The 26,765-nt window shown below is 45.1% G+C and overlaps 1 protein-coding gene and 2 long non-coding RNA genes across 3 annotated transcripts; all 3 read right to left on the reverse strand.

Moving 5' to 3' along the window:
• On the reverse strand, nt 1-26,765 carry LOC115172819 (grainyhead-like protein 1 homolog). The gene is made up of 15 exons (XM_029730607.1): nt 26,594-26,765; nt 22,981-23,167; nt 21,351-21,430; nt 19,498-19,849; nt 18,837-18,919; nt 18,115-18,268; nt 17,716-17,827; nt 15,591-15,685; nt 12,816-13,062; nt 12,510-12,637; nt 9,316-9,344; nt 8,154-8,239; nt 4,692-4,777; nt 1,126-1,190; nt 1-938 (listed from the first exon to the last, which is right to left on the reverse strand). The coding sequence occupies exons 1-15, from the start codon at nt 26,611-26,613 to the stop codon at nt 824-826; spliced, it is 1,839 nt and encodes a 612-aa protein (XP_029586467.1). The 5' UTR covers nt 26,614-26,765; the 3' UTR covers nt 1-823.
• LOC115172821 (uncharacterized) lies at nt 15,191-15,575 on the reverse strand. Its single transcript, XR_003871498.1, has 2 exons — nt 15,369-15,575; nt 15,191-15,268 (listed from the first exon to the last, which is right to left on the reverse strand). It is a non-coding gene; the product is annotated as an uncharacterized LOC115172821 (long non-coding RNA).
• Nucleotides 23,267-26,584, reverse strand: LOC115172820 (uncharacterized). The gene is made up of 2 exons (XR_003871497.1): nt 23,709-26,584; nt 23,267-23,645 (listed from the first exon to the last, which is right to left on the reverse strand). It is a non-coding gene; the product is annotated as an uncharacterized LOC115172820 (long non-coding RNA).

Here is a 26,765-nt window from a genome sequence, read left to right on the forward strand (position 1 = left end):
TTTTCATACATTTTTACAATATAGCCAATTTTGACTTTGTGGCTGTGGTAACTAGTGACAACCCTTTCCAAGGGGGCAGATAGAATGCAGCCTGAGGCATAAGGATAGCTAGCCTGGTCCCAGTTGTGTTTTCACTGTCTTGTCTTGTTTGGCTTGACAATCCCCACATGAACTGGCAAGACAGACCAAACAGATTGAGGACCAGGTTAGATGATTGCATACATCTCCAGATCACTATGATGCTAATACCAAAAGCAATACACTATTAGACTGATGCTTTCACTTATACCATGTACAACGCAAAGATACTGAGAGACACGCCACACAAATAAACAAAGATTCTCAAATGGCCTCAGCATACCTATAAGACATAGCTAAGAGGGCTTCTTGTCAGACTCAATTCTTAAATACAAAAGTATCAAAAGTGTATGAAAAGTCTACATCAAGCCATCAACACAATGTCATCATGGCATAAGATCAGTGGCTTTGTAACTTGGATTAGTGACATCACAAATAAAGAAGAACACGGACTCTCAGATAGGTGGACAGTTTAAGCCTGGTCCCAGATCTGTCTATGCTGTCTCGAAACGGCAATGATCATTGGCAAGCCTAACAACAGATCTGGGACCAGGCTAGTGGACTGTAGATACGGCTAATGTCTGAGACATTCTGTCCATTTTTGGTGCCTGGGCCAATGCCATGTGTATCTGTAAACTAAGAGTCTTTACATTTACAACAACTTTACAAGCTGCCCTATCGCCACACTCTTTGCGGACTGAGCGGTGATAGTGTCAATCACTCCCCACCCCTCCCTTTGGGCCAATCAGATTTCAGTCAGGGTGAGTTTATAAATGCCCCCTAGCTCCTCCATAGAGATCTGGAAGGTGTCTTCGTTGGAATAGTGTTTGATGATGTTGTCATCCATGTTGACTAGAATCCTAACAGAAGGACAGATAGAAATATCAGTATCATAGTAATAGAATCAAATCATTACATTTCTATGGTCAGAGTCTTATGTTGTGTACAAATACATAAAAGGCCTGATTCTTCACAAATATAACTTTTAATTGTTGTAGAATTCTTAAATCATGGTAAATAGATTTACCATTGATGAGAACAACTTACCCTTTCTTGCATTTCTTGTAGACTTTCCCCACTTTCTGGAGCGGCACGTTGTATTTCTCGGATATCTAGAAGAAGCAGAGCAACAAAGGCTTGTAATACAGTAGTCTCTCTTTTGAAAGAAGAGAATGGAAATGAAATATACAGTACACCACTCTAACAATTACTCAGGTCGAATGGCAGATATTAAACAGAATCTGAATTCAACAAGGAAAGAAAATGTCCACATTTCCTTCCCGGCTGTCCACATTTCCTCCCCAGCTGTCCACACTTCCCTCCCCAGCTGTCCACATTTCCTCCCCAGCTGTCCACACTTCCCTCCGCAGCTGTCCACACTTCCCTCCCCAGCTGTCCACACTTCCCTCCCCAGCTGTCCACACTTCCTCCCCAGCTGTCCACACTTCCTCCCCAGCTGTCCACACTTCCCTCCCCAGCTGTCCACATTTCCTTCCCAGCTGTCCACACTTCCTCCCCAGCTGTCCACACTTCCCTCCCCAGCTGTCCACATTTCCTCCCCAGCTGTCCACACTTCCCTCCCCAGTTGTCCACACTTCCCTCCCCAGCTGTCCACATTTCCTTCCCAGCTGTCCACATTTCCTCCCCAGCTGTCCACACTTCCCTCCCCAGCTGTCCACATTTCCTCCCCAGCTGTCCACACTTCCCTCCCCAGCTGTCCACACTTCCCTCCCCAGCTGTCCACATTTCCTTCCCAGCTGTCCACACTTCCTCCCCAGCTGTCCACACTTCCTCCCCAGCTGTCCACACTTCCTCCCCAGCTGTCCACACTTCCCTCCCCAGCTGTCCACATTTCCTCCCCAGCTGTCCACACTTCCTCCCCAGCTGTCCACACTTCCTCCCCAGCTGTCCACATTTCCTCCCCAGTTGTCCACACTTCCCTCCCCAGCTGTCCCCATTTCCTCCCCAGCTGTCCACACTTCCCTCCCCAGCTGTCCACATTTCCTCCCCAGCTGTCCACACTTCCTCCCCAGCTGTCCACATTTCCTCCCCAGCTGTCCACATTTCCTCCCCAGATGTCCACACTTCCCTCCCCAGCTGTCCACACTTCCCTCCCCAGCTGTCCACCCTTCCCTCCCAGAGAAACGATGAGGCCAGGTCCAGTCCTGTCACGACTCATTTGGCCTGTTGAGAGGCCAGGTCCAGTCCTGTCAAGACTCATTTGGCCTGTTGAGAGGCCAGGTCCAGTCCTGTCAAGACTCATTTGGCCTGTTGAGAGGCCAGGTCCAGTCCTGTCACGACTCATTTGGCCTGTTGAGAGGCCAGGTCCAGTCCTGTCACGACTCATTTGGCCTGTTGAGAGGCCAGGTCCAGTCCTGTCACGACCCATTTGGCCTGTTGCGAGGCCAGGTCCAGTCCTGTCAAGACTCATTTGGCCTGTTGAGAGGCCAGGTCCAGTCCTGTCACGACTCATTTGGCCTGTTGAGAGGCCAGGTCCAGTCCTGTCACGACTCATTTGGCCTGTTGAGAGGCCAGGTCCAGTCCTGTCACGACTCATTTGGCCTGTTGAGAGGCCAGGTCCAGTCCTGTCACGACTCATTTGGCCTGTTGCGAGGCCAGGTCCAGTCCTGTCACGACTCATTTGGCCTGTTGAGAGGCCAGGTCCAGTCCTGTCAAGACTCATTTGGCCTGTTGAGAGGCCAGGTCCAGTCCTGTCACGACTCATTTGGCCTGTTGAGAAGCCAGGTCCAGTCCTGTCACGACTCATTTGGCCTGTTGAGAGGCCAGGTCCAGTCCTGTCACGACTCATTTGGCCTGTTGAGAGGCCAGGTCCAGTCCTGTCACGACTCATTTGGCCTGTTGAGAGGCCAGGTCCAGTCCTGTCACGACTCATTTGGCCTGTTGAGAGGCCAGGTCCAGTCCTGTCACGACTCATTTGGCCTGTTGAGAGGCCAGGTCCAGTCCTGTCACGACTCATTTGGCCTGTTGAGAAGCCAGGTCCAGTCCTGTCACGACTCATTTGGCCTGTTGAGAGGCCAGGTCCAGTCCTGTCACGACTCATTTGGCCTGTTGAGAGGCCAGGTCCAGTCCTGTCACGACTCATTTGGCCTGTTGAGAGGCCAGGTCCAGTCCTGTCACGACTCATTTGGCCTGTTGAGAGGCCAGGTCCAGTCCTGTCACGACTCATTTGGCCTGTTGAGAGGCCAGGTCCAGTCCTGTCACGACTCATTTGGCCTGTTGCGAGGCCAGGTCCAGTCCTGTCAAGACTCATTTGGCCTGTTGAGAGGCCAGGTCCAGTCCTGTCACGACTCATTTGGCCTGTTGAGAGGCCAGGTCCAGTCCTGTCACGACTCATTTGGCCTGTTGAGAGGCCAGGTCCAGTCCTGTCACGACTCATTTGGCCTGTTGAGAGGCCAGGTCCAGTCCTGTCACGACTCATTTGGCCTGTTGAGAGGCCAGGTCCAGTCCTGTCACGACTCATTTGGCCTGTTGAGAGGCCAGGTCCAGTCCTGTCACGACTCATTTGGCCTGTTGAGAGGCCAGGTCCAGTCCTGTCACGACTCATTTGGCCTGTTGAGAAGCCAGGTCCAGTCCTGTCACGACTCATTTGGCCTGTTGAGAGGCCAGGTCCAGTCCTGTCACGACTCATTTGGCCTGTTGAGAGGCCAGGTCCAGTCCTGTCACGACTCATTTGGCCTGTTGAGAGGCCAGGTCCAGTCCTGTCACGACTCATTTGGCCTGTTGAGAGGCCAGGTCCAGTCCTGTCACGACTCATTTGGCCTGTTGAGAGGCCAGGTCCAGTCCTGTCACGACTCATTTGGCCTGTTGCGAGGCCAGGTCCAGTCCTGTCAAGACTCATTTGGCCTGTTGAGAGGCCAGGTCCAGTCCTGTCACGACTCATTTGGCCTGTTGAGAGGCCAGGTCCAGTCCTGTCACGACTCATTTGGCCTGTTGAGAGGCCAGGTCCAGTCCTGTCACGACTCATTTGGCCTGTTGAGAGGCCAGGTCCAGTCCTGTCACGACTCATTTGGCCTGTTGAGAGGCCAGGTCCAGTCCTGTCACGACTCATTTGGCCTGTTGAGAGGCCAGGTCCAGTCCTGTCACGACTCATTTGGCCTGTTGCGGAGGCAGTTGGAGACCCATGTCTAGTGTCCCAAAAGCCCCTGCTGTCCCCTGCTGAAGGATGTCCTCTGTCCCCTTTGTCTTAGTGCACTACGCCAGACAGACAGACCCCCCTGATCAGAACCACAGCACCCCCACGTGACGGGAAGGCTGAATGACTATGCGGAGACCCTACACACGGTTATGCCTCTGTCCTCCTTTCTCATTCTCTCTCGCTCTCTCAGTCTGTCCCTCTATTTCATTTTGAGGAAAGAGTTGAGGTCATAGCTCTCCCTCTCTCTCATGCTGAGTTGAATTAGGATCAAGCTGAGAGAGACAGATAGTGGACATGGGTAATTGCAGGATAGAGGAGTCTGTGTGGCAGAGTGGGCCGTGTCACAAACAGTGCCACCCACCGTGTCACTGGAGTGATGCAATGTGACCAGCCTCCCATAACGGACACCGTATGTCTGGCAGTGTTCATTTCCTGTTCATATTGAGTAAGAACTTACTGCTTCCACCAGCCCGTTTATTGTTGGGTTCTTCAGCATGACCGCGTCAAACACCTCCTCTGTCTCCCTCCGCACGTACAGCAGAACTACACAGGAGAGAGGAGGCTATGCGTTGAGAAATATTGATCTATCACACACACTCAACAAACAGAAGTGGACTCACACACTGAAATGGTCATAGCAGGACACACACCCTGAATCACACAACACATTAACTTGGCAAAGTCAGATATCTTTTCTGCTGAAGCTAACAGTGGTGAAGCCCTTGATGTGGGTTTGGACATCTGAGCATCTCACTATGTCCCAGTCTCAAGTGGCCAATAACACACACACACACACACACACACACACACACACACACACACACACACACACACACACACACACACACACACACACACACACACACACAATATATATAAATGCAACATTCAACAATTTTAGCAGACGCTCTTATCCAGAGCAATTTACAGGAGCAATTAGGGTTAAGTGCCTTGCTCAAGGGTACATGGTCAGATTTTTTCACCTAGTCGGCTCCAGGATTCAAACAAGTAACCTTTCAGTTACTGACCCAACGTTCTTAACCGCTAGGCTACTGAGTTACAGTTCATAAAGAAAATCAGTCAATTGAAATAAATTCATTAGGCCCTAATCTATTGATTTCACATGGGAATACAGATATGCGTCTGTTGATCACAGATACCCAAGGGGATTGGAACAGAAAAACAGTCAGTATCTGGTGTGACCACCATTTGCTTCATGCAGCGAGACATCTCCTTTGCATAGAGTTGATCAGGCTGTAGATTGTGGCCTATGGAATGTTGTCCCACTCCTCTTCAATGGCTGTGCGAAGTTGTTGGTTATCGGCGGGAACTGGAACACTGTCGTACACGTCGATCCAGAGCATGTCAACATTCAAATTGCCATCTATAAAATGAAATTGTGTTCATTGCTTATGTCGGCCTATACCATAACCCCACTGCCACCATGGGGCACTCTGTTCACAACGTTGACATCAGCAAACTGCTCGCCCACACGATGCCATACATGTGGTCTGGCATCTGCCGGGTACAGTGGATTAATCCGTGAAGAGCACACTTCTACAGCGTGCCAGTGGCCATGGAAGGTTAGCATTTGCCCACTGAAGTTGGTTACGACGCCGAACTGCAGTCAGGTCAAGACCCTGGTGAGGTCAACGAGAATGGAGATGAGCTTTCCTGAGATGGTTTCTGACGTCACTACAGACACCCTGGTTCGAGCCAGGCTGTATCACAACCGGCTGTGATTGGGAGTCCCATAGGACGGCGCACAATTGGCCCAGCATCGTCTGGGTTTGGCCGGTGTAGGCCGTCATTGTAAATAATAATTTGTTCTTAACTGACTTGCCTAGTAAAATAAAGGTTACATAAAAAAAATATTGTACAGCTAAATTCTCTAAAATTAAGTTGAGGCGGCTTATGGTAGAGAAAACAACATCAAATTCTCTGGCAACTGCTCTGGTGGACAATCCTGTAGTCAGCATGCCAGTTGCATGCTCCCTCAAAACAGAGACATCTGTGGCATTGTGTTGTGTGACAAAACTGCACATTTTAGAATGGCCGTTTATTGTCCCCTGTACAACGTGCACCTGTGTAATGATCATGCTATTTAATCAGTTTCTTGATATGCCACACATGTCAGATGGATGGATTATCTGGGCAAAGGAGAAATGCTCATTAACAGAGATGTAAACACATTTGTGCAAATGGAACATTTCTGGGATCTTTTATTTCAGCTCATGACACATGGGACCAACACTTTACATGTTGCGTTTATATTTTTCTTCAGTATACATGTACATACTACCGCAATTACCTCAACTACCTCGTACCCACATTGACTTGGTACCGGTACTCCTTGTGTATAGTCTCATTGTTATTTTATTTCTATTTCCTTTTTTATGTTTAGCAAAAAAAGGGCTAGTAAGTAAGCATTTCATGGTAAAGTCTACACCTGTTCTATTCGGCACATGTAACAAATAGAATTTGATTTGATTTGGTTCCTTGAGAAAGTATGTTGTTGGTTTGACATTGGTTGTGGGAACGAAGCCATACGTTTCCTGACCAGTAAAACTTAACATTTTTTAAATGTTCTGAAAACAGAAGTGAAAATGTTGCCTGTTCTAGGAACGTTTATCTTTAGGTTGCATGAAGGTTCTGAGAGCGTTTTGCTCTGGTTCCTTGAAAGTTTTCCTGAGAGGTTTCATTAATGCTTTGAGAACGGAAGTTATAGGTTATTTATTACAAAATACTCTGAAACACAACCAAAACAAACAGCAAATGCATCCAACAAAGTTTGTTAAGTCACAAGTTTGATGTAAGCATTGCGTGCTATGAATATGGGACTAAATACTACACTTTTGACTACTTTAATACACAAAAGTCAATTTGTCCCAATACTTTTGGTCCTCTAAAATGGGGGGGATTATGTACAAAAAGTGCTGTAATTTCTAAACGGTTCACCCGATATGGATGAAAATGCCATCAAATTAAAGATGACACTATGCACTTTAACTTCATAATCATTGTATGATTTCAAATCCAAAGTGCTGGAGTACAGAGCCAAAACAAAAATAAATTGCTCACTCTCCCAATACTTTTGGAGCTCACTGTATGTGCAATTTTCAGGGACACTTTTGGCACGAGGGCGCTACTTTCAGAACTACTGGCTAAATTGTATCAAAAAATCAAAAAATACATTGGCAATTAACCCCCTTAACAACAACATTCTCAGTAATGGTTGCTGAAACGTTTTACTTGCTATGACTGTGATATGTTTTTTCTATCTACCCTAGTTGAATGCACTACTTGTAAGTCGCTCTGCATAAGAGCGTCTCTAAATGACCAAAATGTTAATGATCAACTGCAAAGCACACTGGGTTTTTTATTGACCTAGTTTCGGAGTCGGAGTGCTTTAGAATAATACTCAGCATGCTTTGCAAGTGTTCATTTTGACATTTACATTTAGGTCATTTAACAGAGTCTCTTATAACACTATAGTACAATCAGACCTTTGACAACAATGGAGGCTAAAAGGTGGCTACAAAATTGTGAACCACCATAAAAAAATGGTATAGAAAAGTATTTTGAAAACAAAAATTACAACTCTCGAAAGTGTCTTGTTACATGGATTGTAACAGGCAAATGAAATACAAATTACAAAATAGTCAACTGTAGGTGAAATACGTATTTGTAATGAATTGAACAGAAATACTGTTTTCAGGGGCTGGGTAAATAAGGAATCACGTGCCTTACAGATATGGGTAAGGTGTGTGTGTGTGGTGGGGTGTTGGTGGCCTTCAAGGCAAGCCATAACACACACACTCCTCCCTCTTCTTACCTAGCCCTCTCTCTGGTTTCGTGGTAGACAGTGATCTTATCAGTAGTGTATACATTGGTGGGCGGGCACACACACACGTCATACCTTTCTTGGGCTTGTCCATTCTGGCCAGCTTATTGGAAGGTGAACCAAACTCATCCTCGGCGTAGAGCGATCTCTTCATGCCCGAACTGCAATGGACACACACGACAGTTTGGTTTAGAGCGCTTATGCACACACACACACACACACACACACACACACACACACACACACACACACACACACACACACACACACACACACACACACACACACACACACACACACACTCCAGTTAAGCCTGTGAGGCCATCTCCCAGAGAAATAGCAGGAATGCCCTAACAACCCTAACAACCACCCTAACAACCCCCCTAACAACCCTAACAACCCTAACAACCACCCTAACAACCGTAACAACTACATAATAGACCATGACACAAACAACTCTCAGGGTCTTTCTTAGAAGTTTAGACTCTTCACGTGAAACAGGGGGTTTTCACTGGTGGAGCTAAAGGTGGAAACTGGAAGAGCTAAAGGTTGAAACTGGAAGAGCTAAAGGTGGAAACTGGAAGAGCTAAAGGTGGAAACTGGAAGAGCTAAAGGTGGAAACTGGAAGAGCTAAAGGTGGAAACTGGAAGAGCTAAAGGTGGAAACTGGAAGAGCTAAAGGTGGAAACTGGAAGAGCTAAAGGTGGAAACTGGAAGAGCTAAAGGTGGAAACTGGAAGAGCTAAAGGTGGAAACTGGAAGAGCTAAAGGTGGAAACTGGAAGAGCTAAAGGTGGAAACTGAAAGAGCTAAAGGTGGAAACTGGAAGCGCTAAAGGTGGAAACTGGAAGAGCTAAAGGTGGAAACTGGAAGAGCTAAAGGTGGAAACTGAAAGAGCTAAAGGTGGAAACTGGAAGAGCTAAAGGTGGAAACTGAAAGAGCTAAAGGTGGAAACTGAAAGAGCTAAAGGTGGAAACTGGAAGAGCTAAAGGTGGAAACTGAAAGAGCTAAAGGTGGAAACTGAAAGAGCTAAAGGTGGAAACTGGAAGAGCTAAAGGTGGAAACTGAAAGAGCTAAAGGTGGAAACTGAAAGAGCTAAAGGTGGAAACTGAAAGAGCTAAAGGTTGTCTCGGTCCAACAGCAACCATATGAATGGCCATACTTTATTTACTCCAGCCCTTTTCCACCTACTTGTCCAATAAAACTGATTAGCGTGAAGTCAATGTTTCCAGGAACTCACCTTTCCTCTCCATCTTCTTGTGAGAAGGGCTGCATGGAGAAAGAGAGAGAATAGAGGGAGAAAGAGGGAGAAGAGGGAGAAAGAAAGAGAACAGAGAATAAGGGGAGGGAATGATATGGGTCAAGGGTGAAAAAACACAGTCATACATATGAAAGAGGTCATTTGATCTAATATGGAACAGGTCTATTGAACTTTGTGGGCCGTGTCAACAATCCTAAGGGACCTCTTGAATCAAAACTGATGACAGTGTTTTGGATATGATTTAAATATTTTCCCCTCAACATGAGAGCCTGCTTTAATGTATTGCTGTAATATGCAGTTCAGATTATTTTGAGTAACACTTTCAGTTCATAAATCCTAAAGGCCATTCTTACAGCATAAGATAAGTGCAACCTGGTTAGAAGGATACATTTAATTGGCCCACTTGCCTTCTAACCTGGTTTCCATACCTTCATTGATTGTCTCATCAATACTAAACACATTCACAAGTAACAGAGTGCAGTCGTGTGTTGTAAATTCTCAGAGGAAACCAAGTCCCCCTGCTAATCACTAACTGATAGGAGTGCTAGAGATTTACTGGGTTGCCATTTTATACCAATTGTGTATCAAAATAAATGCTTTCCTTCCAGGCTGGATCAGAATGGTAAACAGCAAAGGTTTATTTTCAGCTCAGTCCACCCTGCGGGTCAGCAACGCCATGTGGCCCGAAACCAGAGAACTCAGTGAGCTCAGCTGGGTCATGTTCATTATGCACCCAAACGGACTGAAACAGGGAGGGACTACCTGGACTTGTCCAATGTGAAACACTCATGTTCATTTCTGTTTCAATAATATTTTCAAATAGGCAAACCTCATGAACAGACCCTGGTGCCACTGTGGCCAACAGGGGGCCGTCAAAGTTCACTTTCTACAGAGCCACAGGGATTCATCAAAACAACTGTCTGCCCATTTTACAAGTCAAGTGAAAATGGTTCACTCTAGGCTTCCTGCAACCACCCTGAGGGCCATGTGATATCACACTGCTAAGCCAAGGAGGGTTCAGAGTCCAGGGGTGGCTAGGAGCACTGTTAGTGCCAGGAAGAGGTGTGTTGTTGGGGAATGGAGAGAGAGACCTGACATACCACACGTAGACAGACAGCACTCCCCTCTGTCTCCTGTCCCTGCATCAAGCCAAGTCACAAGTGCAACAGGTGCAGTCTACTCTAGACATACTGCATTAAGTGCCATATTAAGAAACCACTGGGCTTCCATAATTAATGATATTGAAATGATGAGATATACACGCACATGAGAGTGATTCCAAACATGTTTGGATTTGTTGAAGCACCATGTAAGATAATTTGACTCGCACACCTAGAAACCTTGGGAACTCACCCAAGGCCATCTCCACCTATCAGATGGCACTGGAACCTCCCAGGTTATATAACCAACCCCTGATCCCATGATATTACATGATTACAGTATCCTGGCCAATTGGCAGGTCTACACTGTATGTTTTAGTCACCTTGGCCTGCACCTTGTCCCCGGTAGGCCGTCATTGTAAATAAGAATGTGTTCTGAACTGACTTGCCTAGTTAAATAAAGGTTACATAAATCATAACAAACTATACGGTTGTGTTTGAAATGGCACCCTATATAGTGCACTACTTCCTGGCCCTAGTCAAAAGTAGTGCACTATAGATGCACTACTTTTGACTAAGGCCCATAGGGCTATGGTCAACAGTAGTGTACTGCACTACATAGTAAATAGGGTGCCATTTGGGACAAACCCGCTGATCTCATAGTGACAATGACATTGGCCAGGCACCAGTCGACTAGTCAGTTCTTTCTAATAGGTCTTAAAAACAGAAAGAGCTGCTTGTCCATGGTGATCATATATACATCCCAGAGAACACCACTTTGCGAGCGGCGACCGCCAGAGTGTGGGGTCTGGGACCCATCACCTGGCCCAACCAGGTCCCCTGGCCCAACCAGGTCACCTGGCCCAACCAGCTGGAGAGGAATGACCCGCTACCTGGCCCAACCAGCTGGAGAGGAATGACTCATGAGGAGTGCTGGGTGGGCTATACAGGGTCATAACATGGCATAGACATAGCACATCCCCCTATGTAGAGTTCCAAAATATACTATTCTGCCATTTCAACCAGGATTTCTGGAAAACCTGGGAATTTTTGGGAACATTTCTGAAATTTCTTAACTCTGATCCCCCATAATGCACTACGGATCCCCAGAAAATCACTGGACATCAATGGTGTTCAGGGCTTAGACTTCAAACACTAGGGTTTGGTCTCTAATTCATCTATTAACAATAGGCAAAAGCCCCTACACCCTAAAGTAAGATTGCCTTAGGGGATATCCACTGTCTAAAGAACTCCTGGTATTTAGTGGACTGCCAGAATGAGTGGCTCTTTAGAAGTCTGAAAGAGACATGGAGAGAGTGGAGTGGACTCTGGTAGTCAGAGGCTGGTTGAAGTTGCATTCAAATGCCCTTTGATAAGGTTTTTATGATTGAATCTGCACCAACTACTGTATATTATCTTAATAGATAGAACTACTATGTTATCTAAATGCATGGCTGTTGTTGTCCACTTGTGCAAATATACACTACTTTTCAAAAGTTTGGGGTCACTTAGAAATGTCCTTGTTTTTTAAAGATTTGTATTTTTTTGCCCATTAAAATAACATCACATGGATCAGAAATACAGTGCAGACATTGTTAATGTTGTACATGACTATTGTAGCTGGAAACGGCTGATTTTAATGGAATATCTACATAGGCGTACAGAGGCCCATTATCAGCAACCATCACTCCTGTGTTCCAATGGTAGTGTACATAGATAAAACACTGGAAACTTTTCTTTTTAAACGTTTTTGCGGAATGCACTCAAAAAAGGGTTGGGGTTTATCATTTTGTTCCAATGAATCTGATAACAGCCTTACCACCACAACTACACTATACCAGGAAAACCAAATTGTGTCTTTATATCAGTTTGAATGTCACAGGTACCGTTGATTAACATGATTTATGTGGTAGCTGTACTCTGCATAACCCTGTCTTCCGTGACCTGGCCCAAAATGCTGACCCTTTGACGCAGATCTTGGATCAGTTTACCCTCCCCAAGTCCTAAACTTAACCTTTAGAGGGTAAAATGCTAAACTGTCCACATATCAGTGTTTAGGGGCTAGGTACTCACATGGCGCTGGAAGATGGAGAAGTGGATGTCAGGGATAAAGAGAACCGGCTGGGTCTCAAAGTCAGTCATCATCTTAAAGGTTGTGACATCATTACGCTTCTGGAGGAAAGGGACTTTAACGTCCACAACTATGGAGGGGCAAAAATGACAAATAATGAGACTTGTTGATGTGCATCATCACAAAACATATAGCATAATATGTGCGCATATACACATGCTCTGACTGTGTGTGTGTGTGTGTGTGTGTGTGTGTGTGTGTGTGTGTGTGTGTGTGTGTGTGTGTTTCTGTGCTCAGTGGGAGCTCACATGATCCCAGACTGGTGTTGAGTTCGGTGCCCTTGCCCTTCCTACGGGACTGCTTCTTCTCCTCGTCTCTGATCTTCCTCTCAGCTCCCTTGTCACAGAACACCTTGATCTGGCAGAAGGCCCGGTGGATGGGCTTGTTGCTGCGGTTGTTGTAGCTGTAGCTGTCTATCTGCAGGTTCAGGGGCAGGCCTTTCACACCCTTCTGGGAGGAGAAGTCTGTGCTGAGGCAGTTGACCGAGATGAAGATCTGAGAAGGAGGAAGAGGAGAAGGAAAATGAGGAAGAGGATGATGAAGGCGGAAGAGGAGGAGCAAGATTTATGACTTTGTTTTTCGAATTTTGTTTGTGGAGTAATTCAGGTACATTAAAACTGTGCATAGCAACACATAACATGCAAATTGGAATTACATTGAATTACATAGGAGGTGCTTCCTGACTGGCACATAGGAGGATGGGGGCGGACAAAAGGGAGGAGGAGGAGGGGAGAGTTTGATACATTAACAAAAGAGATGTGTTCCATTGCCTCTATGTTAAACATTATAGTGATTGTGCACAATGTATGGTATCTTAAACTTAAGGCATATATCTTGTTTATATATTCTGGACACAGAATATAGGCACTGCATCTCAGTGCAAGAGGCGTCACTACAGTCCCTGGTTCGTTTCCAGGCTGTATCACATCCGGCCGTGATTGGGAGTCCCATAGGGCGACGCACAATTGTCCCAGCATTGTCTGGGTTTGACCGGTGTAGGTCGTCGTTGTAAATAATAATTTGTTCTTCACTGACTTGCCTAATTAAATAAAGATTACATTAAAAAAACGAATAGATTTTTTAACAAAAAAATAATAATAATGCAAATGGTTAAAATGTTAATTCTATTCTTTGTCATTGACTGATGTTCCATACACAGTAAATTAGATAATAGTTATTCAAGAGCATTCTCATTGGTTCCACTCCCACTGAATTCTCAGGTACAAAGGATCTCTTTGTCTGGTTCCTTGTTTATGTACATGCTGTCTTCACTGGACTGGTGTGTGTCTCCCTCTTTTGGCAGAGAGTGGTAATTACATGTTGACTCTTGGTTCTACTGCCAACCATTAAAACAAGGTTGCGGAAAGCTATTTCAATAGATCGCTTTCAAGAGAAATAACTATTTCAATATGCTTACTTAACATATAACCACTATACTGAAAAACCTTTACTGCAAGTTGCACAGATTTGATATAGTTAGACTGAACTGTTAATTTATTGGTATAGCCACCTAGTAACTATTTAGTACCTCGTTTTTGCAGTTCATTTTAAGCAGAATTTAACTCATTTTCTAAATTAGATCCTTGGTTTAATCAAATAGCCTGCTGGTTACCCAAAGTGGTAAGAAACGATGTGGCTAACTTCATGTAAAGTCATGTGTGGTGCAACATAGTCTCACGAGCTACGTATACAAGTATGTTCCATTTCAACGTTTTTGCAATTGCTCATCTTCAGTAAAGATGATCTCATCGTATAATGCTCTATTCTCATGATCATTGCAGAGTGTTTTGCCAAGAAGCCCAAACCGCGTCAACATGCTCCTACTCTGCCTTGTTGAGCACAGAAACACACACACACACACACACACACACACACACACACACACACACACACACACACACACACACACACGTACGCACGCACGCACGCGCACACGCACAGACACACACAACTATCCTTAGTGTGACACCTTACACCCGACTCATCTGTGGTTCTAACAAACAGACAGTGCATAGACACAGGTGATTATACACAGTACAAACACAAGGATGGAAGTCCTCGGTCCTATGGACACAGGCCTCAGGTCATGAGATGAGAAGATCCACACCCTGGTTATATGTATGCATGTGTGTGTGTGTCCCTCAGTGAAAACCAACGAGCAAGGAGATGGAAGGGATAGATGAACTGTCTATCTGGTAGTCTGTTTGTGCATCCCAGGCTAACAGACCAACAGTCAACAGTAGCAGTGTCATAGCACCCCATGAACATAAAGGGCTAGCTAAAGCGTCTGTGAGATTGTCTGTTGACGCCATCCCTCACAACCCAACAAACTGGTCAGGGACGGTGGATTATGTCTGTCACCTCGTCGGACGGGATTCCATCGCTAGCTGTCAAATCCAGTTCTGCCCCCCTGCCGCGTTTCCTCATTCCAACTCCCATTGTTAGGCAGTAGGCAAGTCCTAGATCCTTAGGCCTCCCTTGTATGTGCATCACTTTAGCTCAGCAATTGAGGTGACATGTAGAACGAGTTTAGAATGTGGCCTCGACGGCAGATAAACACCTACGCATGTACCTATTCACTATGGTCTCTAAGCAACCAAAGGACCCAAAACACTGGAAAAACTCCCCTTACTCCCCAAGGGCCAAAAAATGTCTTTATTTTTCGATCAAAACTCGAAGGACAACTTTCCATAATAGGCATCTAGAAGAAAACAAAGGACAAAGTGTGTGACGATCGCTTGCTGACAAATTGGTTTGCATCACCTGACACCTTTTCTGTGATGGCCAAAACACATCCTAACCTTCAGAGCAAGGGAAGGCAGTCTATTTTTGGAAGAATCTTCAGCCACATTTACACAGAATGTTGATGAGGAAGTTGTGATCAGATGAACCGAATCCTCCAGAAACACTTGGCATCATCACGTGTTCTAGGGAAAAACAACTAGGCTTACAACTATCTTTCCATCTCTCTTCACCTTTTTCTCTGAATCCTCATACCAAAAGGTATGTTTCCTATACCTCACCTTAGCCTCCTCATTGATGTCCCAGGTGAAGGAGATGGCGTTGTAGGAGATCTCCTCAATGTTGCTGATTGTGTTGAAGCTCTCTTTGTAGTCAGCTGAGAACCATGGAACACATAACGCACTGTTAGTACAGTCGGCACTGACATACGACGTTCAATGAAGAGAGGGTGCTAAGATAAGCGCGGCTGTGGCTAAGTTATGAAACTAAGTATGGAGAGGTGAAAGGCTATTTTATTAGTACTATTATTATCATTATTAGGACTGGGCTGAATGAAAGGTTTTAGGAGCCTTGCATAAGAATGAAGTGAAGGTCAGTAGCTTGTATTAGATACAACCATTGAGAATGTGCTCCCACCCTGGTGAGGTCCCATCCCACATCTTAGATGTTTGATAAACAAACAAGCTTTTTGTCCTCAAAAGGTGCGGCTTAAAAAGCTTGCTCTGTGGTATTGGTCTCGTAGTCTTGCGTTGTTGTACTACCAAGTCTAATCCTTCAGAAAATGTTTTCACTATGCCATTTTTCGGAAATTCAGGTGCTTGTCTCCAAACTTTACGTTCTGACCAATCCCATCAAAGTCCCTTATTAGGCCTATACCCCTATGCCAGAAACCACACTGCTTTAGTAGAGCACTTCTACGTTGCTGACTGACTACTTTTAATCAAAAGCAAGCAGGTCGTCTCAATGGTCACCTTTCGCCCACAGTCCTTCCATCAAAGTCAGACTGCAAGTGAGACAATACACTTTCCTCTGTCAAGCCAAACTAAGTTCTCCTTTCACAGTGTGTGCGTGCAGAGTAAGATTGATCAGTCTACCTCCAGAGAATTAAGCTGCTGTATTGTCCCGACATGGAGCCACCATGGAGCTCAGTTGACACAGGTATCATTAACAAATAGGCAGTGGTGGAAAAAGTACCCAATTGTCATACTTGAGTGAAAGTATGATAGAAAACGATTCAAGCAAAAGTCACCCAGTAAAATATTACTTGAGTAAAAGTCTAAAAGTATTTGGTTTTAAAAATACTTAAGTATCAAATGTAAATGTAATTGCTAAAATATACTTAAGTATCAAAAGTAAAAGTATAAATAATTTCAAATTCTTTATACTAAACAAACCAGACAGCACATTTACGGATAGCCAGGGGCACACTCCAACACTCACACATAATTTACAAACTAAGCATTTGTGTTTAGAGAGTCTGCCAGATCAGAGGCAGTAGGGATGACTAGGGATGTTTTCTTGATAAGTGCGTGAATTTGACAATTTTTCTGTCCTGCTAAGCATTCCAAATGTAACAAGTACTTTTGGGTGTCAGGGAAAATGTATGGAGTAAAAAGTACATTAATTTATTTAGGAATGTAGTGAAGTAAAAGTAAATAGGACAACTGGCCTTGTCCCATATCCACCCTCATTATCACCCTCCTTCATCCAATCATGTGTATTGCTCTAAAGAGGTTTGTTAAGGTTCAACCAATCAGATCCAGGATAATTTTTCCCTTTTACAATAAGAGTATATGGACAAGGGGGACGTGCTCATCCTAGATCTCATACTAAGTTATTTATTTAAGGTGGCATAGAGGTTTTGGCTCGTTGGGTGGGTCTGTCTGCCTGGCTCCTTGGCTAGCTGGCTGCTTCTCCTTCTAGGTCATGAGAGTTGAGCTGAGACAGAGACAGCATGTGACACGGGGGAGGAGATGGAGGGTGACTGTTGCACAACAACTCAGGGAACAACAGTGACTCGTGACAGTGCAGGATGGTATGGTAAGAAGAGTGTCAGGTAAATATGATGAAATGTATTCGGAACCATTCAGGCAGTACTTCGGGTGACTTTATGTGACATAAAAACTATGGCCTGATTTAATAAGCGTTTGTAATGTGAAGTTTGCACCTGTTATTTCCCCAGATGTAATAAAACATTTAAGGTTGATGAACAATCTTAAAGGGTAAATCAACTCATGTTTTAGCTATTTTTTTGTCTTTCCTTGCTTTAGATAATAACAGTTGAAAACTTGTACTAACTTGTGCTTTGCACGGTAAATTAGGCATTTCATGTCTTGGTGTAGCGTCTCCTTCAAGAGTTTGTGAGGACTAGTGTTCCATGTAGGTTCCAGTAGCATAGGCTCTTACCAATATCAAGACACCTCTGTTTGGCTGTGTGCTGTCTGGAGTGCCAGTACTTCCAGTGCTTCAGCTGGTCGTCTCTGCACTTCTCCTCTCCGAACACCACCATCACCACACTCTGAAATGGTGCACACAACCCCAGGGCCATCAATCATACTAGCTTAACTGACACATTCCACTTAACAAGTTCCTACTTGTTAGTACATTAGCTACTATTAGCATAATAGCTACCAACTAGCATAAGACTTCTCTGTTTATTCTGTCAAAAAATGTATCGTTAACATGAGAGACCTAGCCAAATTATCTGCACATATTTAGTTACAGACAAGGACCAATCTAAAAGTTTTCTGTTATTGACCATGGACTACTGTAGAACAACTAACTAGCTTGGTGGTGTGGTCTTACCCTGACTTTGCTGATGGGGTGCTGCAGCTTGCTGTTGTCTATCTCCCTGAGGCTGATGGGGTAGAACTGTCCCTTGTTCAGGTACGTCATGGTACCGTCACCTGTCTTCTGACGCAGCGACTTGGAAGCATCCAGGGTGTACTCAAAATTATTCCTAATCAGGAAATAAATATTAGTGACAAAACTACAGTAGGCTACATTTGTATTTTCCTTTAGGGAAAGAGGAGCCTGAAATCCAGACCTGCTTTGTGCTGACATTCCACTCATTGTACTCCGTGTCATATGTTTGGCACAAAACAGGCCTGGATTTCAGGCCTGGGAAAGTGTAGGCCTAGAGATGGAAAAAGTGATGTATCTAGTATTCAGCTGATGTTTGTCTGGTATCTATCTTTATTCTAAACAATCTAGATGTGTTTTCAGTGTTTATGAATATACCGTATGCAAATATTGATAACCTATATTTTCCACATGTGAAATACATTGCAAATGTCAGCCCTTGATTAAGACCACCCTCATCAGTCCCTTCCCATTGGCTTGATTGTGACCCCGAATCCTCGTAGTGTCACTGAGTCCCTGATAACATTACGTTTGGCATTGTAGCTTTTAAACTGAGGGAATCTGCTGACCCCCAGGTGACTGTAGTGAATGAGGTTATTCTCCTATCAGGGGCTGAATGGCAGGGTGCGAGCGACAGCGGGCAGGCGCCGGGCTGGAGGGCTTACCCCGGCATGGTGTCGAACACGCTGTATTCCTCTGCCGAGATGGAGGCCATGCGTAACTGGAGATCCCCTGGGAAGGAGAACACCTGTGGCACACAAAGAGGACAGAGAAGTGGGGAGAGAGGGTCTGGATTTAGACAAGCATCCATGACAAGGGTTGTAGCTAGCACTCTCAGGGGTTACAGGAAGTAAAGGGAGCCCTCTCTCTCTCTCTCTCTCTCTCTCTCTCTCTCTCTCTCTCTCACTGAAGTGGAAACAAACCACTTCCCATCCTACCCTCCCTCTCTCTTTCCCTCACTCCTTCCTCTGCTCCCCGTGTGAAGGGGGTTGTGTTGGGTTATCCCTTTCCAAGGTAATTCCCCTCCAGGTTAAATGGAGAGAGAGGAGAGAGAAGAGAGAGGACAGAGGCTATTGAAGGGGGGAAATAGTACAGCACTTTATTGTGTGGGCCAGACAATGGCATAATAACACACTGGCCTGCTATTTTGGAATGTTCAAATAAAAACAGGGAGGGCTGAGACCCACTGTTGTAAGCTCCAGAGGCTCAGGTGAAAGGGTTATTGTCTGACTGGAGAGAGAGATCTGAGAGTGGGGGTGTGGAGGAGGATGGTGGGAGTTTTAGACTAGAGAAGAGGCTATTGGATTCCTGTTGTTGTGTCCACACCTCTTGGGAACCATCCTTGTAGGTCTCTGGGAAGGTGGAGTCGGGGGTACGGGGCTGGGTGCTAGGGCTGAACTGGCTGTGTGTGAGCTGCCTGGCGAACTCTGCCGTGTGGCTGTCGGACTCGGCACAGTGGAAGCTGTGGGAGGGCACCTCCATCTTGACGTTGGGGTAGTTGGGGGCGGCGGCGATGGAGACGGTGACAGTGGTGTCCGGGGAGGGGAAAAGGACCCCTCTCTTGTTGTCCTGGCCAGTTAGCTGGTTGGGCAGCAGGATGTTGATGGGGCCCTTCAGGAACTGGATCCTGCTCTCCACTGACGCCATGGAAGCTTCCTGCAGGGGGGCCATCAAGTGCCTGAAGAAAAACAAAAAACACGGCAGGTAAAATGTCAGTTTATGATGAAATGTCACAAGGACCAAACCGACGATGTGGTGAGGTGAGGTGAGGTGTGGTGTGGTGAGGTGAGGTGAGGTGTGGTGTGGCGAGGTGAGGTAAGGTAAGGTGTAGTTAGGTGAGGTGTAGTGAGGTGAGATGTGGTGAGGTGAGGTAAGGTAAGGTGTAGTGAGGTGAGGTGAGATGTGGTGAGGTGAGGTAAGGTGTAGTGAGGTGAGGTGAGGTGTAGTGAGGTGAGATGTGGTGAGGTAAGGTGTAGTGAGGTGAGGTGTAGTGAGGTGAGATGTGGTGAGGTGAGGTAAGGTAAGATGTAGTTAGGTGAGGTGTAGTGAGGTGAGATGTGGTGAGGTGAGGTAAGGTAAGGTAAGGTGTAGTGAGGTGAGGTGAGGTGTAGTGAGGTGTGGTGAGGTAAGGTATAGTGAGGTGTGGTGAGGTGAGGTGTAGTGAGGTGTGGTGTAGTGAGGTGTGGTAAGGTAAGGTATAGTGAGGTGTGGTGAGGTGAGGTGTAGTGAGGTGTGGTGTAGTGAGGTGTGGTAAGGTGAGGTGTAGTGAGGTGTGGTGAGGTGAGGTGTAGTGAGGTGTGGTGAGGTAAGGTATAGTGAGGTGTGGTGAGGTGAGGTGTAGTGAGGTGTGGTGTAGTGAGGTGTGGTAAGGTAAGGTGTAGTGAGGTGTGGTGAGGTAAGGTATAGTGAGGTGTGGTGAGGTGAGGTGAGGTGTAGTGAGGTGTGGTGTAGTGAGGTGTGGTAAGGTAAGGTATAGTGAGGTGTGGTGAGGTGAGGTGTAGTGAGGTGGGGTGAGGTGAGAGGTGGTGAGGTGAGGTGTAGTGAGGTGTGGTGAGGTAAGGTGTAGTGAGGTGTAGTAAGGTAAGGTGTAGTGTGGTGAGGTGAGGTAAGGTGTAGTGAGGTGTGGTAAGGTGAGGTGTGGTGAGGTGTAGTGAGGTGTGGTGTGGTGAGGTGAGGTGTAGTGAGGTGTAGTGTGGTGAGGTGAGGTGTAGTGAGGTGTGGTAAGGTGAAGTGTAGTGAGGTGTGGTAAGGTGAAGTGAGGTGTAGTGTGGTGAGGTGTAGTGTGGTGAGGTGAGGTAAGGTGTAGTGAGGTGTGGTAAGGTGAGGTGTGGTGAGGTGAGGTAAGGTGTAGTGAGGTGTGGCAAGGTGAGGTGTAGTAAGGTGAAGTGAGTTGTGGTAAAGTGAGGTGTAGTGAGGTAAGGTGTAGTGAGGTGTAGTGTGGTGAGGTGTAGTGTGGTGAGGTGTGGTGAGGTGTAGTGTGGTGAGGTGTGGTAAGGTGTAGTGAGGTGTAGTGTGGTGAGGTGTGGTAAGGTGTAGTGAGGTGAGGTAAGGTAAGGTGAGATGTGTGGAGGACCTGTATTCCTCTCACTTCTAAATTCCTAGTAGTTCCTATAAATGCACACATGCGCACACAGCACATTTGCCCTCCCCAGTGGTTTGTAAAGGGATGTTCTACCTACATGGACCTTTTGTTGGGATCCACATCAGAGCCCATTGACTCCGTCTTGGTCTGGGATATTGTTCTCTTCTCTCTGGGCACCTGCATGGGAAGGTAAACACAGCCGCTGTGAGTCTGACCACATCCAATAGAACCATGTCTACATAGACAACACTACTAGTTGTTGCTGTTTCACAGATGCAGGAAGTAAAGCAACTTCAGTTGTGACTAAGAGGCAATAGTACTAAGGCCTCACAGCTGTTAATTCAATTAGTTTCCCCAACGCTGTCGATCTCTATGGCTCGGATTGTTGTGGAACAGTGTCGTAACACCTGTGGGTGAACATGGCTCCTGTATCAGTAATAAGTGTGGGTGAACATGGCTCCTGTATCAGTAATAAGTGTGGGTGAACATGGCTCCTGTATCAGTAATAAGTGTGGGTGAACATGGCTCCTGTATCAGTAATAAGTGTGGGTGAACATGGCTCCTGTACCAGTAACAAGTGTAGGTGAACATGGCTCCTGTATCAGTAATAAGTGTAGGTGAACATGGCTCCTGTACCAGTAACAAGTGTGGGTGAACATGGCTCCTGTATCAGTAATAAGTGTGGGTGAACATGGCTCCTGTATCAGTAATAAGTGTGGGTGAACATGGCTCCTGCACCAGTAATAAGTGTAGGTGAACATGGCTCCTGTATCAGTAATAAGTGTGGGTGAACATGGCTCCTGTATCAGTAATAAGTGGGTGAACATGGCTCCTGTATCAGTAATAAGTGTGGGTGAACATGGCTCCTGTATCAGTAATAAGTGTGAGTGAACATGGCTCCTGTATCAGTAATAAGTGTGGGTGAACATGGCTCCTGTACCAGTAATAAGTGTGGGTGAACATGGCTCCTGTATCAGTAATAAGTGTGGGTGAACATGGCTCCTGTATCAGTAATAAGTGTGGGTGAACATGGCTCCTGTATCAGTAATAAGTGTGGGTGAACATGGCTCCTGCACCAGTAATGACTCAACTGATTCTTGTTTTTTTAGGCCACCTTGTAGTAGTCGTACCAGCCTGTAGTCGACCAGCCTGAGTCCTATGTTACCTTGTAGTAGTCGTACCAGCCTGTAGTCGACCAGCCTGAGTCCTATGTTACCTTGTAGTAGTCGTACCAGCCTGTAGTCGACCAGCCTGGGTCCTATGTTACCTTGTAGTAGTCGTACCAGCCTGTAGTCGACCAGCCTGAGTCCTATGTTACCTTGTAGTAGTCGTACCAGCCTGTAGTCGACCAGCCTGAGTCCTATGTTACCTTGTAGTAGTCGTACCAGCCTGTAGTCGACCAGCCTGGGTCCTATGTTACCTTGTAGTAGTCGTACCAGCCTGTAGTCAGACCAGCCTGGGTCCTATGTTACCTTGTAGTAGTCGTACCAGCCTGTATTCGACCAGCCTGGGTCCTGTGTTACCTTGTAGTAGTCGTACCAGCCTGTATTCGACCAGCCTGGGTCCTGTGTTACCTTGTAGTAGTCGTACCAGCCTGTATTCGACCAGCCTGGGTCCTGTGTTACCTTGTAGCAGTCGTACCAGCCTGTATTCGACCAGCCTGGGTCCTGTGTTACCTTGTAGTAGTCGTACCAGCCTGTATTCGACCAGCCTGGGTCCTGTGTTACCTTGTAGTAGTCGTAGAGCACGCCCAGGGCAGCGGCGCTGTCCTCGTCACCGTTGATGCTCATCATTGCCTTGGTGGCGGCCGTCAGGGGGTTCTCCAGGAACGACTTCCACGCCTCGTCTTCGTTGGTGTAGGGCCGACGCTGGCCGTAGCTGGACTCATTCTGCAACAACAGGACCGGTCTCTTACTGGGGAGGGGGAGAAAGAGAAGGGAGAAGAGACAGAGAAAGGAGAAGAAAAAAAAGAGAACGAGAGAGAGAGACATGTTAGCAGGAGTGCAGTGACAATTTTCTTGAAGGAAAGTAACGTGCTAGCTAGATAAAGTGTATGTCAAAACCAGGAGCTGCATAATTAGAAGCTACACACAAAAGATGGACTGAGTTATAAATATTTAGTTAATATGGTCTTGTTTCTCTAACTGGTTCACTTCAGATCCAGACAGGGAGTCACTGGATAGGCCGGACTGACAGCACGTAAATCAACACGTAAATCAACACGTAAATCAACAGACAGTCAGAGCAACAATCACTGCATTGTTCACAACCGACGAACAAGTTGGAAATATCAACAACGTCACTCTTTATCTTCCAGACCTGTTGTACAAGAAAGTCGATTGTGCAACAAATCTCAGCAACCTGTGAGAGAAAAGATGCTCTACTGCTCTACCTGTCTGCTGTTAAGTGTTTCCTATTGGTTACCTGTCTGCTGTTAAGTGTTTCCTATTGGTACCTGTCTGCTGTTAAGTGTTTCCTATTGGTTACCTGTCTGCTGTTAAGTGTTTCCTATTGGTTACCTGTCTGTTGTTAAGTGTTTCTGATTGGTTACCTGTCTGCTGTTAAGTGTTTCCTATTGGTTACCTGTCTGTTGTTAAGTGTTTCCTATTGGTTACCTGTCTGTTGTTAAGTGTTTCCTATTGGTTACCTGTATGTTAAGTGTTTCATATTGGTTACCTGTCTGCTGTTAAGTGTTTCCTATTGGTTACCTGTCTACTGTTAAGTGTTTCCTATTGGTTACCGGTCTACTGTTAAGTGTTTCCTATTGGTTACCTGTCTCTGTCTTCAGTTAAGTGTTTCCTATTGGTTACCTGTCTTCAGTTAAGTGTTTCCTATTGGCTACCTGTATGTTAAGTGTTTCCTATTGGTTACCTGTCTGCTGTTAAGTGTTTCCTATTGGTTACCTGTCTACTGTTAAGTGTTTCCTATTGGTTATCGGTCTACTGTTAAGTGTTTCCTATTGGTTACCTGTCTCTGTCTTCAGTTAAGTGTTTCCTATTGGTTACCTGTATGCTGTTAAGTGTTTCCTATTGGTTACCTGTCTGCTGTTAAGTGTTTCCTATTGGTTACCTGTATGCTGTTAAGTGTTTCCTATTGGTTACCTGTCTGCTGTTAAGTGTTTCCTATTGGTTACCTGTCTGTTGTTAAGTGTTTCCTATTGGCTACCTGTATGATGTTAAGTGTTTCCTATTGGTTACCTGTCTTTTGTCTCCAGGCAGGGATCTAGTACAACAGTCCAGAGTTTATATGACTGGGTTGCTGTTTTATTTTTAAAGAACCTGTTTGGAACAATCATTGTTCGTCATCATCATAATCATAGGCCCTTAACTGACTCAATGCCAAAGAGAATCAGTCATCCTCTCTGTACTGTATCAGACAGTCAGTCAGTCATGGTCGATTAGGTACAAGGAACAAAACTTTATCTACCTTGAGAACATAGGAGTGAGCATACAGGATGGGTGATTCTACGTATTAGAGAAAGGGTCCATTATTACAATATCTACATTTTTGGTACTTACAGTAAGCCTATAAGTAATTTCTACCAAGATTTATTGCATAGAATGTGAGAGGGTGTTACATAGCCCACAAGCCCTACATTATTGAACAATGAGATTGTAGTATTTCAGTGATTTAAATGTAGGCTAACATGCATGGGTTAATTCTATGTTAAATACATGTGTATGATGATCACACAAATATTGTTTTAATAAATAGTTTGCCTTTATTTTTAATTGAATTATTTTACAGTCACAAACAGAACCTTTGAGGTTTAATTTTTAGCACAATATTTAAAGTGCAAACAATGATGACATCTTAGACATAAAGACACCCCTTATTTGTTTAATTGCTTAAATCTACTCTCTCAAATGAACAAACAAAATGCTATATAGGCTAGTGTGAGTTAAGAGACATTTTCTGTCCTCAATTCACACAAAAGCGTCTCCAGAGTGGCACAAACAGAATGTACGGATGGTTTCCAAGCTATAGTTGCTACAGCAAATTATTTTATTCGGAATGGTCAAGGCAAACGTATTATTAGTAATCCAATATCTAATTGTTTCATTCACAAAATGTTTCCCGGGTCGAATTGGGGCGTTAGGGATTTGCAACCCGATAGATCCGTTATTCACCGCTCACCCCCCCAATTATTATTTTGTTTTGGATGATATGCAATCCACTGTAAAACAAAAGAGGATAAAAGTTTTCAATGTGGAAAAAAGGATAAAAGTTTTCAATGTGGAAAAAAAGCATTAAATTGGATACTGAAAAATAGCTTAGCCTAAATTGTTTTTCCTGAAAGATTGAAGAGAGAGAAATCCATGTGCCTCACACCGTATTTTGATATCACGTGAAACTGGCTGGTCTATGCAGTAAGGCCTAAATTAAACGCTTAAAAATGACGAGATTAAGAAAAGAAAACGAAAAAGCTCGTCTTTATCATTGTATCATTTTTCTTTACAAGGGCCTATTTGTGAATATTATAATCCCTTTTCTTAATACAACATTTTCGTATTGACTATCTCAATCAATTAAATAATTATGTCAACATGAATTATTCGTCCAGTGACTGTGTCTACAATACAACGGAGAAAATCTTGCTTACATTGTTCCTCTGACTAAAGAGGCCAACGCCTAAAAGGTGTACGATTTCACTGGAGTCAACAGTCTCCTTGTCATTGCCCTCAAAAACGGACAAAATACATTCACACATTACCACTCTGGAGCAAAGATAACAAATCCTACAAAAAATAATGATATTTTTTTCGATTCAAGTTACATGTTCGATTAGAAATGCCATTACAACCATGGATTAGGGCATCAAATAATACATTTCAAACCTCAACTAGGAAAATAATATGGGGGGGTTAAGACGAATATCTTCGACAAACAAAATAAAGTCTAACCACATAACTGTGAGCCAAATCAAATAATGAACCGCCCATCAATAACACACGGGTTGGCAGAACGTTACTCGGAACAGGCGCCTGAACCAGCACGACAGGTGGCGAGATATACACCTGTGCCGTGCAGGCTAGAACCCGACCAGAGAAACAGCGCTTCTAGCTATGAACCCCAAACGGCGCTCACACGGATCCTAAACACGATAAATATATATTGAATCACTAAGCACAATAAATATGGAGATTGAATCATAGTCGTTTTGCCTGGCAGGAAAAAAGTCAACTTTCCCACAGTCCAGGAAACTCCGTTAGAATCCACCTGCGCGGGTAAACCACCTAAAGAAATATCCATTGGTCATTTTGCACCAAAGTTCAGTAAACTGTTAGAGCTCAACACCTTGGTTCTGCTGGACTTGCAGTGGCGACTAAAAACACTTACTTGTCATGATCCTGTGACATCTCGGTTGGTGGAACTGGACTTTCTTGTTGGTACTGTAAATCCGATCTGTCTACTTTCACCAGAAAAACTGAAGCACGATGAGGGCCACGGCAAAGGTGTCTCTGAACGAACGGGTTTTGTCGGCTTTTGGAGTGTAGAGTGAGAATATGTG

The sequence above is a fragment of the Salmo trutta genome, chromosome 33 (assembly GCF_901001165.1).
Source record: "Salmo trutta chromosome 33, fSalTru1.1, whole genome shotgun sequence".
Lineage (NCBI taxonomy): Eukaryota > Metazoa > Chordata > Actinopteri > Salmoniformes > Salmonidae > Salmo > Salmo trutta.